General features: G+C 45.3%; 1 protein-coding gene across 1 annotated transcript in view; it reads right to left on the bottom strand.

Annotated features, from left to right (window-relative positions):
* Positions 1 to 13,997, bottom strand: part of LOC142013935 (interleukin-6 receptor subunit beta-like) — a 58,824-nt gene extending 44,827 nt beyond the window's left edge. The window contains exon 1 of the mRNA XM_074995957.1: positions 13,941 to 13,997. Coding sequence (XP_074852058.1) covers positions 13,941 to 13,997 — 57 coding nt within the window. The remainder of the gene's footprint in view (positions 1 to 13,940) is intronic.
* Positions 13,998 to 15,474: the final 1,477 nt, after the last annotated feature.

Below are 15,474 nucleotides of genomic sequence, written 5' to 3'. Positions count from 1 at the left end.
AGCATCTATACATAACGTGCATTTTGTTGACAAAAACTGTCGAGACAAAAAGCTATGTAGATGCTCCGGGGGCTCTTTTGTCAACAGATTGAATCCAAAGATCGATCCGCTTTTAGGTATAGATGCGATCTGTAGGACTCTGTCTTCCAACAGTAACTTCTGGTGACAGACGCTTCTAGTGCAGACATAGCCTGTCACCACTAAAATCTCTGCAACTGCAGTGTTGGCAGCAAACCTGGGAGCTCTAGTGTAGACAAGGTTTTAGCAGTTACAGCCGTTTTTAACACACTATCAAGTAAGCCTACTCAGAGGGCAGGGCCATAACAAGGATGAGGCAACTGAGGCACTCACCTCAGGTGCCACAGCTCAGGGGGCAGTTAGCTGGCTGGGTGGCTCCAAATGAGCTGCAGATGGCTCTTTGAGCCATTTGCAGCTCTTTAAGCTCCGCTGCTGTTGTCTTTGCTCCCTCCCTGCCTTGCCATGCTAGCTAATGGAGCTCATTTTTATTGGGTTAGCAACCAGCTGTTAAACCAATTAAATTGAGTTCAATTAGCAGCAAGGCAAGGTAGGGACTTTTTGTGTTGTGGGGGAGGTGGGAGGAGGAAGCCACGTGGAGGAGGCAGCAGTGGCGGCCTGTCAATTCAAGGAGTAGCTGTGCCGGAGCTGTCCTGTGATGTAGGGTGGACTAGGGGGCAGGGGTTTTGGCTGGGGCTGAGATGAGGTTTGGCAAGAGGAGGTGGGGGTTTGTCTGGGATTGGGTGGTGGGTTTGGCAGTGGGGCAGGGGTGAGGCAGGGGTTTGGCTGGGCTGAGTGGGGTTTGGCAGGAGGGGCAGGGGTTTGGCTGGGGCTGAGAGGAGTTTGGTGGGGTTTGGCCGGGGCTGAGAGTGGGGTTTAAGTTGGGGGGGTGGGGAAGAGGAGTGGTTTGGTTGGGGTGGAGTGGGGTTTAAGCTTGTGGGGGTGAAGTGAGCAGGGTTTAAGCGACACTCCCCCCTGTCCCCCTTTTAAATCTTTTGGGGTTGGCAGGTGGGGCTGGGACACGTACTGGGAGCAAGTATGTGGGAGTGGCAGGGAGGGCTGGGGAAAAGATCTGGCCCCAAATTTTGCTGGAGCTGGAGCCCTTGGCCAAGAATGTTCCTGGAGTCCTTGTGCCCGTACAACTTGCCATCTCTGTGTCTGGGGAGCTGGGCAGTGAATCAATCCAGGGTGTGATAGTGCTGGTGATCAGAGCATTGTAGTAGGCAATACAGGCTCACTTCTTGCAGGCCTAAACGGGGCACAGAGATGAACAAGGCGAACGAATGGTAGCCTGGATAAACCCAGGTTGTGAGGAAGGGAGCTTGGTGGATTTGCAAGGGTGGTGCAGGGTGGGAGATCACAGGGTACATAACAACAAATGCACCAGTGACAGCACAGCAGGAGTGCCTTAATTTCACGTACAAGGGAACTTGGGGGAAATTTGAAAAGTGGGAAGTTTGCAACTAATATTTGTGACCTGTAATGTGACTCTGGAACTTGCTGCCACAGGAAGTCACTGAGGCCAATAACTTACAAAATATTCAAAAAGAGATTGGACAGTTGTGGAACTCGTAGAAATCAGTAGTTTTGTCATAATTTAGTGTCACATTTTGGAAGAGATATTCATCCTTATCTTTTATGTATGGACCAACTTCTAACTATTAGAGACTAGGATGAAACCTTACGTGGAGAATAAATTGCTTCCTCTGTGCTTATTGTGAGATTCCTTCACCTTTCTCTGAAGCATCATGTACGACTGCTGTCACATATAAGATGCTGGACTTGACGAACATTAGATCTGTCAGAATAACAGTTGCCATACTATATTGACATCAGCTGTGCATATTTATTGTCACCTGACAGACTAACAGATTTATTTGGATATAAACTTTCACGGGTGAAAAACACTGTCAGATGCATCTATGGTGGGGCTTCATACTCACCTTGAGGAATTATGCCTTTTGCTGGTCAACAATATTGGCCACTGGATACTTGTAGGCAGTCTGTTCCATATTATGATATTTCTCCTGTTAAACACTAAGCTATAGTTTGGTATGTGCTGTTCTTTCTACATTTTGTTTTGGTGGTGAAATCTACCATTGTGGCAAAAACAACAAGAAGTCCTGTGGCACCTTCTAGAATAACAAATATTTTGGAGCATAAACTTTCATGGGCAAAGACCCACTTCGTCAGGTGCCTGAGTGAGGGGTTCACCTTGTCAGCTCTGCCCCCACCCTTGAGTGAGACTCCCTCCTTTTCATAAGCCCATATATTTAAGCCCTCCTCTGGAACCCCCCACTCACGCATCTGATGAAGCGGGTCTTTGCCCACGAAAGCTTATGCTCCAAAACACCTGTTAGTCTATAAGGTGCCACAGAACTTGTTGTTTTTGAGGATACAGACTAACTGAGCTACCTCTCTGATATTTGTCATCCTGGTAAGAAAGTGCAGGCAGTAAGACAATAGACTTCAGTTTGCATGTTGGGACTACTATTGAAAGGCAGGTAGTTATTTTTTCAAATTCTTAGAAAGGACTCGTTGTCATTTTATGCTAATGTGGAAATGGTTAATTATTTTCCAGTGTTAAAAGCATGCCTTTCTGCGTTAGAAAAAGAGTGATTACCTAGCCGCTGCTTGCTCTGATCTCTTCCACCCCATACAGAAGGTGGTGACTACTTGCACGTAATAGAATCTTATTTGGGTTACATATTAGGCCATGCAATGAAAAGTACTGCTTACAGAAGAAGCAGCAGCTCAGGCATTAATGGCAGTTTTAGTTGGTCTCTCCTGCACTGCCTGTTGCTCCTACAGCTAGATCATTTAACATGATTCCTAGAGATCAGTACATTACAAATGGAGAGCTTCATTGCCAGGGATGTACATTTCAAGACAGTTCATTTGTAAGGGATGGTTTATTTTTAAGACATCAGAACCTCCCTCCAGCACCATCTCCGAAGGAAAAAATACGTTTAGATAAGTCTAAAGATAACATCATAAGGAGACTTGATAAATAGACCTTGCAGAAGACAGTGGCAAAAATGATTTAAATATTTGCACACAAAATATATTGGGGAGGAGAAAGATGCAGCGTGTGTCAAAATTAAAGTTTGCTTTAATCTTCCATTCTTAATTCAATAAACAACAAACATGTTGTTTGCTTGACTATGGTTCTTTCAGTCCTCACTTTGTTGGCAAGTGAGCCAAAGTGATTTAGATAAGTGAGTTTTAGGTAGTACAACCTACAGTTGGCTAGTGATTTTTGGGTTTTACTTGATCACTTTCAAAGTCAACTACTTTAGGGAAGTTGAGCAGTGAAATATAGTGGAGTATCTTCAGAAGGCTTTTCTTCACAATTCCCCATTTATGGAGATGTACTCTAGATTGCAGCCCTATTCCTTATGAGTTATGTCCGCTTGTATGATAAATATAATCCTTACAGTTGAACGAGATGAAGAACATGCAGGTATGTTGAGTTTTTAAACTTTAAATTTGTGATAATTTACTTTCTGGGATGCAGTGCTGTCTTAAAGCAATCAAATTAATGTGCTAGCTGAGTCTCTGTATGTGTGGCTCATCCACAAACAGCCCCTAAAAGGTGTGGCTTCTCTCGGAAGGAAGGGTTACGGAATCAAGGAAGTAACTCTGAAAAGAAGGTCTGGAGAGTGGGTGCTTCTTGCCTGGATGAGAGGACAATATTTCAGGAATCAGCAGCACCAGGAGGGAGCTGTCTGTCTTTCTTCTTACAATAGTAGTAACAGTAGAGCACACGTGATCTTCTGTCTGTAACATTCCAGGTACTCTGCCTGCTGGTGCTAACCCAAGAGAAGGAAACCATGAGGTCTCACAATCAATAACTATAGTGATTCCCTCTCAACTTATTTTTATGTCACCCAACCTATCTAATGTTGAAATTATCTCACTCATGCCACCAGTTTCTCTCCTCTGGTGACCATAGTGGAACAAGGCTTTGGTTGCCACTGGATTGGTTTATTGTTTTAAACTAGATTTGCTCTAATCAGAATTGCACAGTAGTTACTAAATGCTGATGGCTGTCTGCTCTAGCACTTCTACTATTACTAGGGCACTACCAAATTCGTGGTTCATTTTGATCAATTTCATTGTCCTAGGATTTTACAAGTGATAAATTCCATGATTGCAGCTGTCTTCAAACTCAAATTTCACAGCACTGAAATTGTAAGGGTTGTGACCAAAAAGGAGTTTGGGAGAGAAGAGTCACATGGTTATTGTAGGGTATGGTTGCTGTCAGTGTTCCCCACCCTGAGCAGAATGAATTCTCTTTATGTGCGCCTCCATTGTGGAGCTGATGGATGACCCATCACCTTCATATTGGTGCACATAAGAAAAATGATGTGGCGGGAGTGAGCCCAAGGGGTTCTGAGAGTGGGCGGTAGCTCAGGGTTGTAGCAGAGGTTTAGGGTGCAAGGACTGTGGCTGGGAGAGTGCAGGCTCTGGGGTGGGTTTAGGGATGAGGAATTTGGGGTGCAAGAGAGAGGCATTGGGTTTGGGGAAGAGCTCTGGGCGAAGGATGTAGGCTTTAGGGTAGGGCTGAGTTTTAGGGCTGTGGTGTTCAGGAAGGTGCTTCAGGGCTAGGTGATGTAAGGGTTGGGACTCAGGTTTACCTGGACAGATTTCTGCAGGGGCTGGCAGGGAAAGGTTCCCCTCTTGCCAGCTGTGGCTGGTGGGGAAGGGTGCCCCCCCCTTTCACCGTCCTTGGCAGCTTCAGGGCTTAGGTAGAGAGATCTCTCACCATTGCAGCCCTAAATCCCAGAGCAACGCTTAATGGGAAGCTGCACAGCTTACGGGAAACTTAGGTTGTAGTACAGTGACCCTTCTACACTGCTGCTGGTGGCAATGTTGCCTTCATCACTTAGCAGCTGGAGAGTGGCAGGTTCTGGCCCAGAGTCCAGCTCTCAAAGCACAGCCAACGCTAGTAGCAGTGCAGGCTAACAGAAGGCATGGTATGATATTATGTTGCCACCCTTACTTCTGCACTGCTGTTGGAAGGGTGCTGCCTTCAGAGCTGAGTGCCCAGCTAACAGCCACCGCGCTCTGGAAGCCCAGTTCCGTAATCAGGGCAGATGTAAAGGTGGCGATAATGGGCCCCCCTGACCCCTGCAACATGAGGGGGTACAAATTTGTATTCTTGCCAAAATTTAGCTTGTTACAGCACTGTCAGCGGGGCTACGTCTACACCACAAAGTAATTTTGAAAGGCAATCTCCCTGAAGACACCTCTTTGGGACCTATGGAGTGCGGCTGTCTGGGGTGCATCTGGACTGGGGCTGGCAGCCATGTAAACAGCCCACTGCTGTCTGTGGGAGTGGCAGGTGCCCCATCTCCATGCTCCAGGGCATACGTGACTCCTGACACCTACCTGGTGGTCCCTCCAGGAACTCAGGGGAGGCCTGGGTGGAGGGGGCCTGGCTGGATTTTTTCAAGGGGAGTGCGATGATGAGGGTGTCATCCTTGGAGCCCTCATCATTGCCTGGGGGCTCAGTCTCCTGCTCCAGCTGCTGGAGGATGGAGGTGCCTGACGGTCCCAGGATGTCCTCCAGCTCCATGTCTGGCTTGAGCTCTGGCCCAGTGGCATGGAGCATTAGACTCAGTGGGGACACCTCCTTTGGCCCAAGGAGGCAGATGAGCTCCTGGAAGTGGGGGCAGGTGGTGGCTGCTGCACCTGAGTGGCTGGCAACATCCCGAGCCTGACAGTATGCCTGCTGCAGCTCCTTAACTTTACAGCAGCATCTGGTCGGCTGTGCCAGGGGGTGGGGGTTGGACCCAGGAGGTCAGGCCAGTTGACAGCCAGCTGCCTGCAGCAGTGTTCTGGCACTGGCCACTGGGGTGGAGGAGGACCTCCTCATTCCCCCACATCCCAGTAAGTCTTTGATCTTGGCCTCGCTACAGGAGGGGGCCCTCATCTTTAGCCTTTGGATAGCTCAAAGGGGGGACCCCTGGGGGGCATGGGGGTCCTGGCCATTGGCTATGCTGCCAGTGAGGTGGCTGCTCCTGGTCTGCTATTGCTGGGCGAGCATGCTGCTGGAGGCTCGTGCCTTTGCCGCAACCAGCATGCTCTCAGCTTCCTGCCATGGGGTTTCTGGGCCTGTGCAGCTTTAAATGCAGCCAGATGCAGAGACCATAGAGCTCTGCTTGTGTTGGCAGGGGAGTCTTTGCACTCTAGCTGGCCGGCACCATGCAGGGCTGCTGTTTTGAAAGAGTGGCCTGCAGAGTGTCTACACACATCTTTCAAAAGAAGGCATATTCCTGAAACGGGAATGGAAGAGTGATTTCGAAAGGCAGCTGCGTTCCTTCGAAAGTACTTCCAAAAGAACCCATCTTGTGTGTAGAAGCTTAGTGGGATATTTCAAAAGAGTCCCTCCCTTCAAAAATTATTTTGAAAGAACTTGCTAGTGTAGACATGGACAGGGAGTCCAATCAGACCAGTGTTTAAAAATGCCTATGGCTATGGGAGCCATCTACAGTAGGTCTCTTATCTATTACCTCTGGGTCAATTGCTCAATTGTTGATGATAAAGGGAAATTTTCTAAGATTCCCTACTATAGATTTTTTTTGCTGAAGGTATTAGATATTGGATTCAAGCCAACTCGTTGACTGAGTTATAGGCAAAAATTGCCTTAATGCTTGCCAAAGTTTCAGGCTGAGTACTGAACATGCTACATAAAATGTCTGTTGATATGAATGATTTTCTTTGAGCTACAAAAGCAGAGACCCAGGCATACTTATAGTCTTATCTTCAATGAGGCTGCAGGGGAGTAACATCAGACCACATTTATTAAGGGACACAACTAGGAGTATTGAATGAAAGTGCACAATGATTTATATTAAATATTAGGAAAAACTTTGTGGGGCTTGTCTATTAGCGGGGGTGAAAACAGACTGAGCATTAAGCTGTTTTGAAAACCTTTGCATACACACGACACAATTCATTGTAGCAAAGCTCCATATTTACTGCAAACTCTAGAATTCTCTTTCAAAATGAAATAAGCTTGACACAAGCTAAATTAGGACTTCTCACTACTTTGGTAGCCCTTCACCAACTATCTCACGCTGTTTGAAGCATATGGTTCCTGGCTTGTCTGTTCACCTTTGTGCCCTCCACTGCTCTGGTGTCAAGCTGACAGGCTGTCACCTTTCCCACTTAAAAACCTGGCACCGGATGGCAGTTTGCATATTTGCTTCTGAATTTAAGTGTAGGTATTAGAGCACTATTACTCCAGAAGCCTTACAACATGGGGAAGTGTGCTAGAGTGTGTCGCTGTTGTGGCCAGCCACCGACATAAGGATCTTTCTGTGAATGACTGAAGGGGCCACAACGTAGGTTTAGACCGGTATGGGATAGAAAGCAAGCAGCTCCGAAGGACTTACTAGGGTTGCCAAGAAAGAGTCTGGCAGTGGAAATGTAACCTGTCCACATCGGGTTTTTTGAGGAACTGGACAAGGTTTTAATTACTTTCCCTACTGCCCAGCTCAGAAAACTTGTGGATTTTGCTACCAATTCTGCTAACTTCATCACTCCCACTAAAAGATCAGTAATCGACACTGGAGGATGACCACAAGGAGGTCAGTGCAAATTGGCCACAGAAAGACAGGATCTCTCGGACCTGGAGGATCTTAATGGTGGCCAGGCAAACAATATAACCCAATTCCCAGCCAGAAATCTAGGCTCAGGCCACAGAGGACACCATTCTCATCTACCTATTTTCCTTTCCTCTCCCCACCTCAGTCCAGCCTGGCAAACCACTCCCCCCTGCCCCCCGCAAACATCTTCAAACTCCAAATTTCTGATTTCCTCCGACTTTCAGTGCTGAAATACAGCCCAAGCACTCTGCCTATTCTGGGCCGCTGTTAAAACACTGCTGCTGTTCATTGTGGGGTCTATGATGGCTGACAGCAATCCAAAAATGGAGGCAGACCACCCAGAAAGGAAGCCTGGGGTGGCCTCAGTGGAAACAGGATTAAGTTTAAACCTGTCTGGTTTCTGCTGTGCATCCCACACACTGCCTAGCAACAACGCAAACAGCCATGGGGTTCTTGCTGAAAATACCTGATGGGTAGTACTCAACAAGATGTTATTACTGTGTGTGTGTGTACACACAATAATGCAGATTGAAAGAGGAACAACTGTCTCATGTGTAGGCCATTAGTGCAGCTTGCATACTGTGAGTTAAACAATGCATGTCTAATCAATACCTCTTAAACTATACCCCAGACAAGTCCTTTCTTCTGAGATCTCTTAGGTTCCTGCAAGGGGAAAGGGTAAGGAAGATATAATCATCTGGGCTGCTCAAAAATTAGATTGCTCCAAACCACTCAGGACTAGGTGGGGAGGGATTTGTTCTTTTCCATCATTAATATATAATTGCTGAAAAAAAACTCAGAAAAGAAGAATATGAAAGTCAAGTTGTTAAAATTATAGTTTGATGGCAGAAATGGGATCAAAGCAGCATAGGTAAGGGCATAAAAGCAAACAGTTGAAACAAATCAGGAGGAAACAATAGAGTCCACTTTATGAAATGCAAGGTGCTTATTTGAAACAAGAGGGATAATCATGTTGAAGGCAGTCCGTTTCCAGTGAACAGAGCCCACATTGCAAACCAGACAGTCCTGTAACAAATGTATTGAATTTGAGAAGTATAGGTGTGGGGAAGTTTAGTGGGGGAGAACATCATAAACCAAATCTAAACTATATTTATATTTATTGGCCCTCCAAAACTCAACATGGTTTTAATACCTTTTAAAAATAAAGACACTGAGCCAAATATAACAAATATGATGGAACCGTGTGAATCAAAATAGCCAAGATGGTGGAATGCTAAAACTAGACTTTAGAACAGGAATGAATAACTGTTTTTTAATTATAGTAGAGCTGACAGGTTCCTAAAGTAACCTTTTTATGTGTAATGAAGCCGGAATTAATCTATGTAAAATATACTATAAAAATAGCTACTTTTCTGCAAACTTTCAATCTCATCATTTCGTTATCTGTTTATTTAAAGTTACACTAGTTTGCAGTAAGAAAACCACCATAGGTTCTGGGCACCCAGAGCTCACCAAAACACAATCTTAAAATAAGCCATCACTACCTCCCCATCACATATCCTTGATAATGATAATTCAGCAATAACAAGAAATTTAATGTCCACCCAACAAAAGAATCTCTCTCTCAGTCCAACTCTCCCCCATAAATCATTCTGTTCTATTCTAATGGGGTCAAGTGTTTAAAGGCTGTAGGGGGGTGTCTCTCTCTCAATGGGTCTCCAGCCCATGCACTCCCATGTTGGGTTAGCTGCAGTGGACCTATTGCTAGACCCTTGCATTCGTTCTGAGCCTGACTGAAATCAGTAAGAGCCCCCCCATCTTTGCCGTATCAGGGTCTTGGATAGATAGATCTCAGGCAGTTTAGAGCTTCATTAGGCAAATTAGCACCTTAAAATCAACCCAGAAAACAACAGGCACGTAACAGAATACAGTTGTATATAGTTGTATTGTACATGATCAGCAGTATAGCATATTTAGTTACTCCTACCTGTTTTGAAGCAAAGTCACTGAGAAATTTTCATTGTCCCTTTGCTGAAATTGCATAATACAGCTATTTTAAATAAGTATTGTTTCTGTAAATTAGGGACATTTTAATAAATTAATGTTTTTGATATTTTAGAAGTTCGATACATCTCCCTTCTAACCAAGGACAGCTTTCATTAAAAATCAGTTAATAGACAATAGGATACTGTACCCAACACCACTTCCTCTAGGTTCATTTCCAGGACTCCAGGTTAGTAAAAGGTATAAGAGAGTCTTGTGGAGTGTAGTTACCCAAGAAACACATTGTGTATCTGAGCTGTGAGTCTAACTCTGTGACAACCTTGTACAGAAGTGATTCCACACTGCTCTTAGCCACACCCCCTGTGGGAAATTTGGAACTACAGGGAAAGTCTCCACCCCCCCGACTTTCCTCCTTGTCAGTGTCAAGTGAAACCATAAAACAGCTCACTGCTAAAATGTTTACATATTATCTCAAAGAGAATCAGGATGTACACCCAACGTGTGCTCTAATCAAAGACCATCAAAAGGTTGAGTTCCTCACAAGAGGTTGGAAGAAAAAACCCAGAAGCCTGTGCAAACCATACGTAGTATATCTACTAGATAGTGAGCACAGCATACAGAAGAGCAGGCAATTCATAATCTCTGGGGAAAGCTTCTTTTGAAGAACAGAATAGAAACCAAAACTGTCCTTAATTTTATTAACAAAGCCTTTGGTCTTGGACTAACATCTGTTTGTCACTGGTGCAGTCAGCTGTCACTCCACTGACAAAGAAGTGACCCCAGATTTACATTGGTTTAAGTAAGTGCAGAGTCTGACATAGTGCATCAATCTGAATGTTTTTAAGAAACAAAATATTTTCAGACTGGAGAGGCAGTGTCTCCTTTTTGCTGTAGCTCCATAGTTAGGGTGTGCCGACAGATGAGAGCTTGCTTTCTACTGTGCTAAGATTAACGTAGCTATGATAGCTCAGGCCAAAGGCATTCCAAGTAGGTTTGTACTTAGAGAACTATCCCAAGCCACCACCATTGCTAGCCTGGTGATACTGAAATTTGTAGTGTGCTACCTCAAGCAGAGCTAGTGTGTGTCTGTCTGCCTGCACTGGTGTGGCTGTACCCACTGGAGATGCACCCTGAGATAGAGGACAGGGCTGTTCTGTGGAGAAAGTAGGAGGAGATGCACAGTATTTTACAGAAACGAGCTAACACCTCTGTGTGCAGGTTGCATGTTGTGAATAGTATTATTTTGAGTCAATACTGCTTTGATCAGTAGCTAATCCTGGCTTGCCTCCGAGCATACCTGGCATATTAATTTTGTGTGTGTGTTTCCAACCTCTGAACATATAAAGCAAATGTAATGACTGAATCCTACTTCTAAAAACCCATTCCTCACACAGTCTTTCACAATTATTCAGGGCCATCCTGAGTGGGATCGGGGTGGGACCTGGGGCAACCCTCCTCCCCAGTGCCCAGGCCTAAGGCAATCTCCCCATGTTGCAGGCCTTGTCCACCCCCACTGTGCCCCCACTTCCACCAGACTCTCTTCTCCCAGGCCACTGGACCAGGGGATTACTTGGGGTTGCCCACTCTGTCCATCATCCTGGCCCGCTGCACCTTGCTGCTCCTCAGGTAGTGAGAACTGGAGGGATGCTCTGGTTCCCACCGCTAGGCTGAAGTAAGGTGCAGCAAGCAGGGAGGGCGGTGTGGCATGGTACAGCAAGGCAGAGTAGGCTGCTGCTCCCACCACCCCTGTGGTGAGTGCAGGTGGGGAAGGGGAGGCGACCACTGCTGCCTCTACCCTCTGACTGTCACTGCCTCCGCCGCCTGACCTTTGGCCTCAGGTTACCTCCATCCCTCCTGTCCAGAGGATGTTTGGGGCAGCCGCGATGGGGTCCCCAACATGGAGGACCTGGGCTGGCTGTCCCAGTTCATCCTATGAATGGGACAGCTCTGCCTTTATGTACACTTAACCCCCGGAATTGGGGCCTATGTTCCTCAACATCGCACGCTCCCATTTGCCTGGAGAAGAATCAGCCTCATATCATGGCTAATAAAATACCAGCTGATGTAAATTTTCATGCAGGATTGGCATAGGGAGGGTCTCTCCTATTGGGACAGGGACTGTCTACACTGAAACACTGCAATGGCACCACCATAGGTGCTGACTCTGTGGATGCTCTGAGGCTGGACCACCTTTGGGGAAGAATTAGTGGCTTCTGAGTGCCCACCAGCAGCCAAGCTCCGGCTTCTGTCATTCCCTGCTCACCTCTGTAAAACTGCTGTTTTGCAGTGTTCAGAGGTTCAAAGAGGGAGGGTGCGGCATGCAGAAAGAGGCGATCGTGGAGGCAGGGAAGGGGTGGAGCAGGTGTTGGAAGACATGGGAGTTTGAGGGAAGGGGTGAAGTGGATGCAGGGCCTGGGGTAGAGAGGGAGGCATTGAGCATCCCTCAGGTAGGGGCCTTGGCTTGAGCTGGTGCCTGGTATGACAGCTTCACTCCTAGCCTCCAGGCTATGTTGCTGTTGTTGCTAATTAAACAATAATGACTATAAATGATAACCCAACAAGCTGCAGCACCAACTAATCCCACCTTCACATCAGTTTGGGTGTTCCTGGGTTTTCCTTGGCAAGATCTTGCTTCCTTCTCTCTATTAATGTTTCATGTGAAAGATATTGAAATCCTTTGTAATCCTGGATTGGAACTAATAGGACTCACCTGATCTGGCTTTCAGACTGAATCATCAGAATACTTTTTCCATGTCTATGGAGGCATCTAGAGTCTGGATATTCTTGGCATTTCAGGTGACGTGACACTGACTTCTGTTACAATGGCGTCATATCTTCATTTGGTTTTGCCATTTGGTTGTGATGCAGGTAAAACCAGCTGATGACCTGAAACCAGTATTGCCTGTAAGCTGAGGGCTCAGGCAACCATCCAGGAGAGATTCAGGTGCTGCCCAGCTAATAAGCATGTATTTCTATGGGGGTGCACATCTGCACATACCTTGGTGAACATAACAAAATTTGTTCTGCCCATGGGTGGAAAAAATTAGAGAGAATGCTGCCTGAACAGCAGAAACAATAAAATACAGAATCCATATGCTGTTTAACTGTTGTTAAAGCTCTGTCACCAGTAAACCTTTAACAGACAATTTCATACTCATTCTCCCCCACATAAGCTATTTCCTGTGGACTTTTGTAAAGGTAGCTCACAGGACAGGCTTGTTGAAGTCATGTAACCAGTTCTGACTATAAAATGCAAAATCTCACATAGGGCACAGAAAAAGGAGATCAGTAATCTATGTCATCAATACCTAGTGGTGTTTGCATGGGCACGCACCTCGGAGCTCCACTGACTACACAGAAAACAAACGTACATGTGGACGAGTTTTATTTTTTTCCATCTTGTAATGGCCTTTTCCACTATGCTAAAAAGCAGCCCAAGAGAAGCAGAAAATATATGTTGTTAAAAGGAAATATATTTCAAGCAATTGGATGTAAATTTTTCTAAGGAGTCTTATTTCAATAGGAAGTATCCAAAGTAAAATAGACTTTTGGGGCCTGAATCTGTTCTTGGTTGCACTGGTATAGTGCAGGAGTAAAGTCAGCTGATTTTGTGACATTGTTATATCATAGTGCATGATCAGAATGAGGATCTTTTCCTCCAATTTATGGTGACATCTGTTACTGCAATTTCTAGCTCCTTGGTGACTTGGGACATAGTACATAAAGCTGCACATCTCCTAAAATATTCATTGGCTGATAGACTGAAACATACCAGTGTTCTAAGCAGTGGTGACTGGTGAGGGGGGCTTTGGTGGGTGTATGTGTGTAGGGGAACAGTCATGCACCCCACCCCTGCACTGTGCCTACCTCATCCCCCACCTGTCTCTTCCTTTGGAAGTTCCACGCCACTTCTGGCGAGTGCAGGGCTATAGCACTGATGGTGAGCATGTGTGTTTGGGTGGGTGGATGGATGTGTAGACTGTACACTGAAGCTGTATAAAACTGATGTTATTGAGAGCAGACTCTTGGGCTCTGTTCCCTGTTTGCAGATAGGAATCAGTATCTTAGTTCATCGCTGTAAATTCAAAAGTACTGAAGTTACTCTGGACTTGTGCACCCCCCACGTGTTGCCCCTGGTTCTAAGCAATACTAAGTGAATTAAATATTTAACAGACACTTGTGTGCTAGCACTGTGGTTTCAGCCATAACTCATTTCCTCTTGCCCTAACCCACTTTGCATTTAGCTTTAGTTTTTTAAACATTGTTATGAATTATATTTTGTACTCTGTTGGGCAGATTCTGATCACCATTACACCAGCGTAAATCCCAGAGTAACTTCAGTACCTTTGAATTTACATTGGTAGAACTAAGACACTGATTCACTCTCTGCTTTTCATCCATGGCGCTCAAAGCATGTTACAAAGCTAGGAAAGCTTCTCCTTAACTCCCCACCCCCTATTGGGAAACGTAAGTCATCGAAAATGTAAGTGATGTGCCTGAGGTCACACAATGAGTCATTAGCAAAGTGGGGAACAGAACCCGAAAGACTGCTCCATCTAACATGAGTTTTCTCACTGCTGCAGTGATTTCAGCAGTTTTTCCTCAGTCATGTCAGTGTAAGAACCTGATCCAAAGCTCATTAGATACTCTGACTTCAGCTTGCGTTAGGTCAGGCCCTAAGTGATTGCAGAAACAGTCAAATGCCTGGCTTCCTGAACCATGGTTCCCATTTGTACAATGACTAGAACAGATGATTTAAAGTTGACTTGACATATAGTCAGGGTTCTGAAAGCAGACAAAAAGAATCTGTAAAGTCCATTCCTATCATATTTGTCACTACCAGAAGCTTATTCTGGCTGGAGATTATTTCAGTCATCATAAAAAAAAAAAAAAATCAGGTAAGAAGATCCGAGTAGTTGACTGGAGTTTATGGTCATGGGATTTACAAGGCTCCTAAAGGAATCTTGGAAGTTCATTCACAGACCTTCAAGACCCATCTTTTTTTGTTAGTAAGCCAATAGTGACTTTTTTGTTGTCTTGTCCCATAACTGTGAAGATGGGACTGATCAGAAACAAAGAAGGGGGGGGAAAAAGGTTAGAAAAATTCCCAAAACACAGCCAAGCAGGCATAGCAGGAACAAGACAGATCCCCAAGAATATTGCCAGTTAGGGCATCCTCCATACTACTTTACGTTGTTTTATGGTGCTTCGGATACCATGGAGTGAAGCACCTTAAAAAGTGAGACAGGCAGAATATTAATTTCATTTTTTCTGGAGTAGGAGCCTGAACTTGAACTCCTTATGTAGGCAGGAGTCACCCTGGCTCTTCTGAAAAGGTATGTGGAAAAAGTAAAGTGCCAGCATGTCTGTGTCCAGTTCCATCCATGCTTCCACCCTGGTAGAGCATCCATTTTGAGAAGTAATTCTTTGTCTAGTTTGTAGAATATAAGATTTAAATTACTGCCTTTGAGTTGACTCCCTCCATCCCAGATTTCACAAAGGCATGGAACCCTTAACACACAGTTCTGTGCCATGAACTGCAGTTCCCTCAAAGCCAGATTCTGCTGCTCCTACAACCACTGTTAGTTGTTATTTTAAAAGTTAGTCCTGTATCTTTGTTTTCTGCCCTCCTGTGGTTATTTTGGTTCCTCCTTCCAGTCTCCATCAGTCTCCACTGTATCTCAGACTAAGTCTAAGCTAGGCAAAGTAAGTCGACTGCAGAAATGCAATTCTAGCTACAGCAATTGCATAGCTAGAATTGACATATCTGTGCTCAACTTACTGGGTTGTCTCTACTGAAAAAGGTTGACAGGAGAGTTTCTCCTGTTGACCTCCCTTACTCCTTGTGACTCACTGTGACCCCTGCGACTTCTTGTGT

This window comes from Carettochelys insculpta, chromosome 5 (genome assembly GCF_033958435.1).
Source record: "Carettochelys insculpta isolate YL-2023 chromosome 5, ASM3395843v1, whole genome shotgun sequence".
NCBI classification, from domain to species: domain Eukaryota; kingdom Metazoa; phylum Chordata; order Testudines; family Carettochelyidae; genus Carettochelys; species Carettochelys insculpta.
This window is presented reverse-complemented; position numbering and strand designations above follow the sequence as displayed.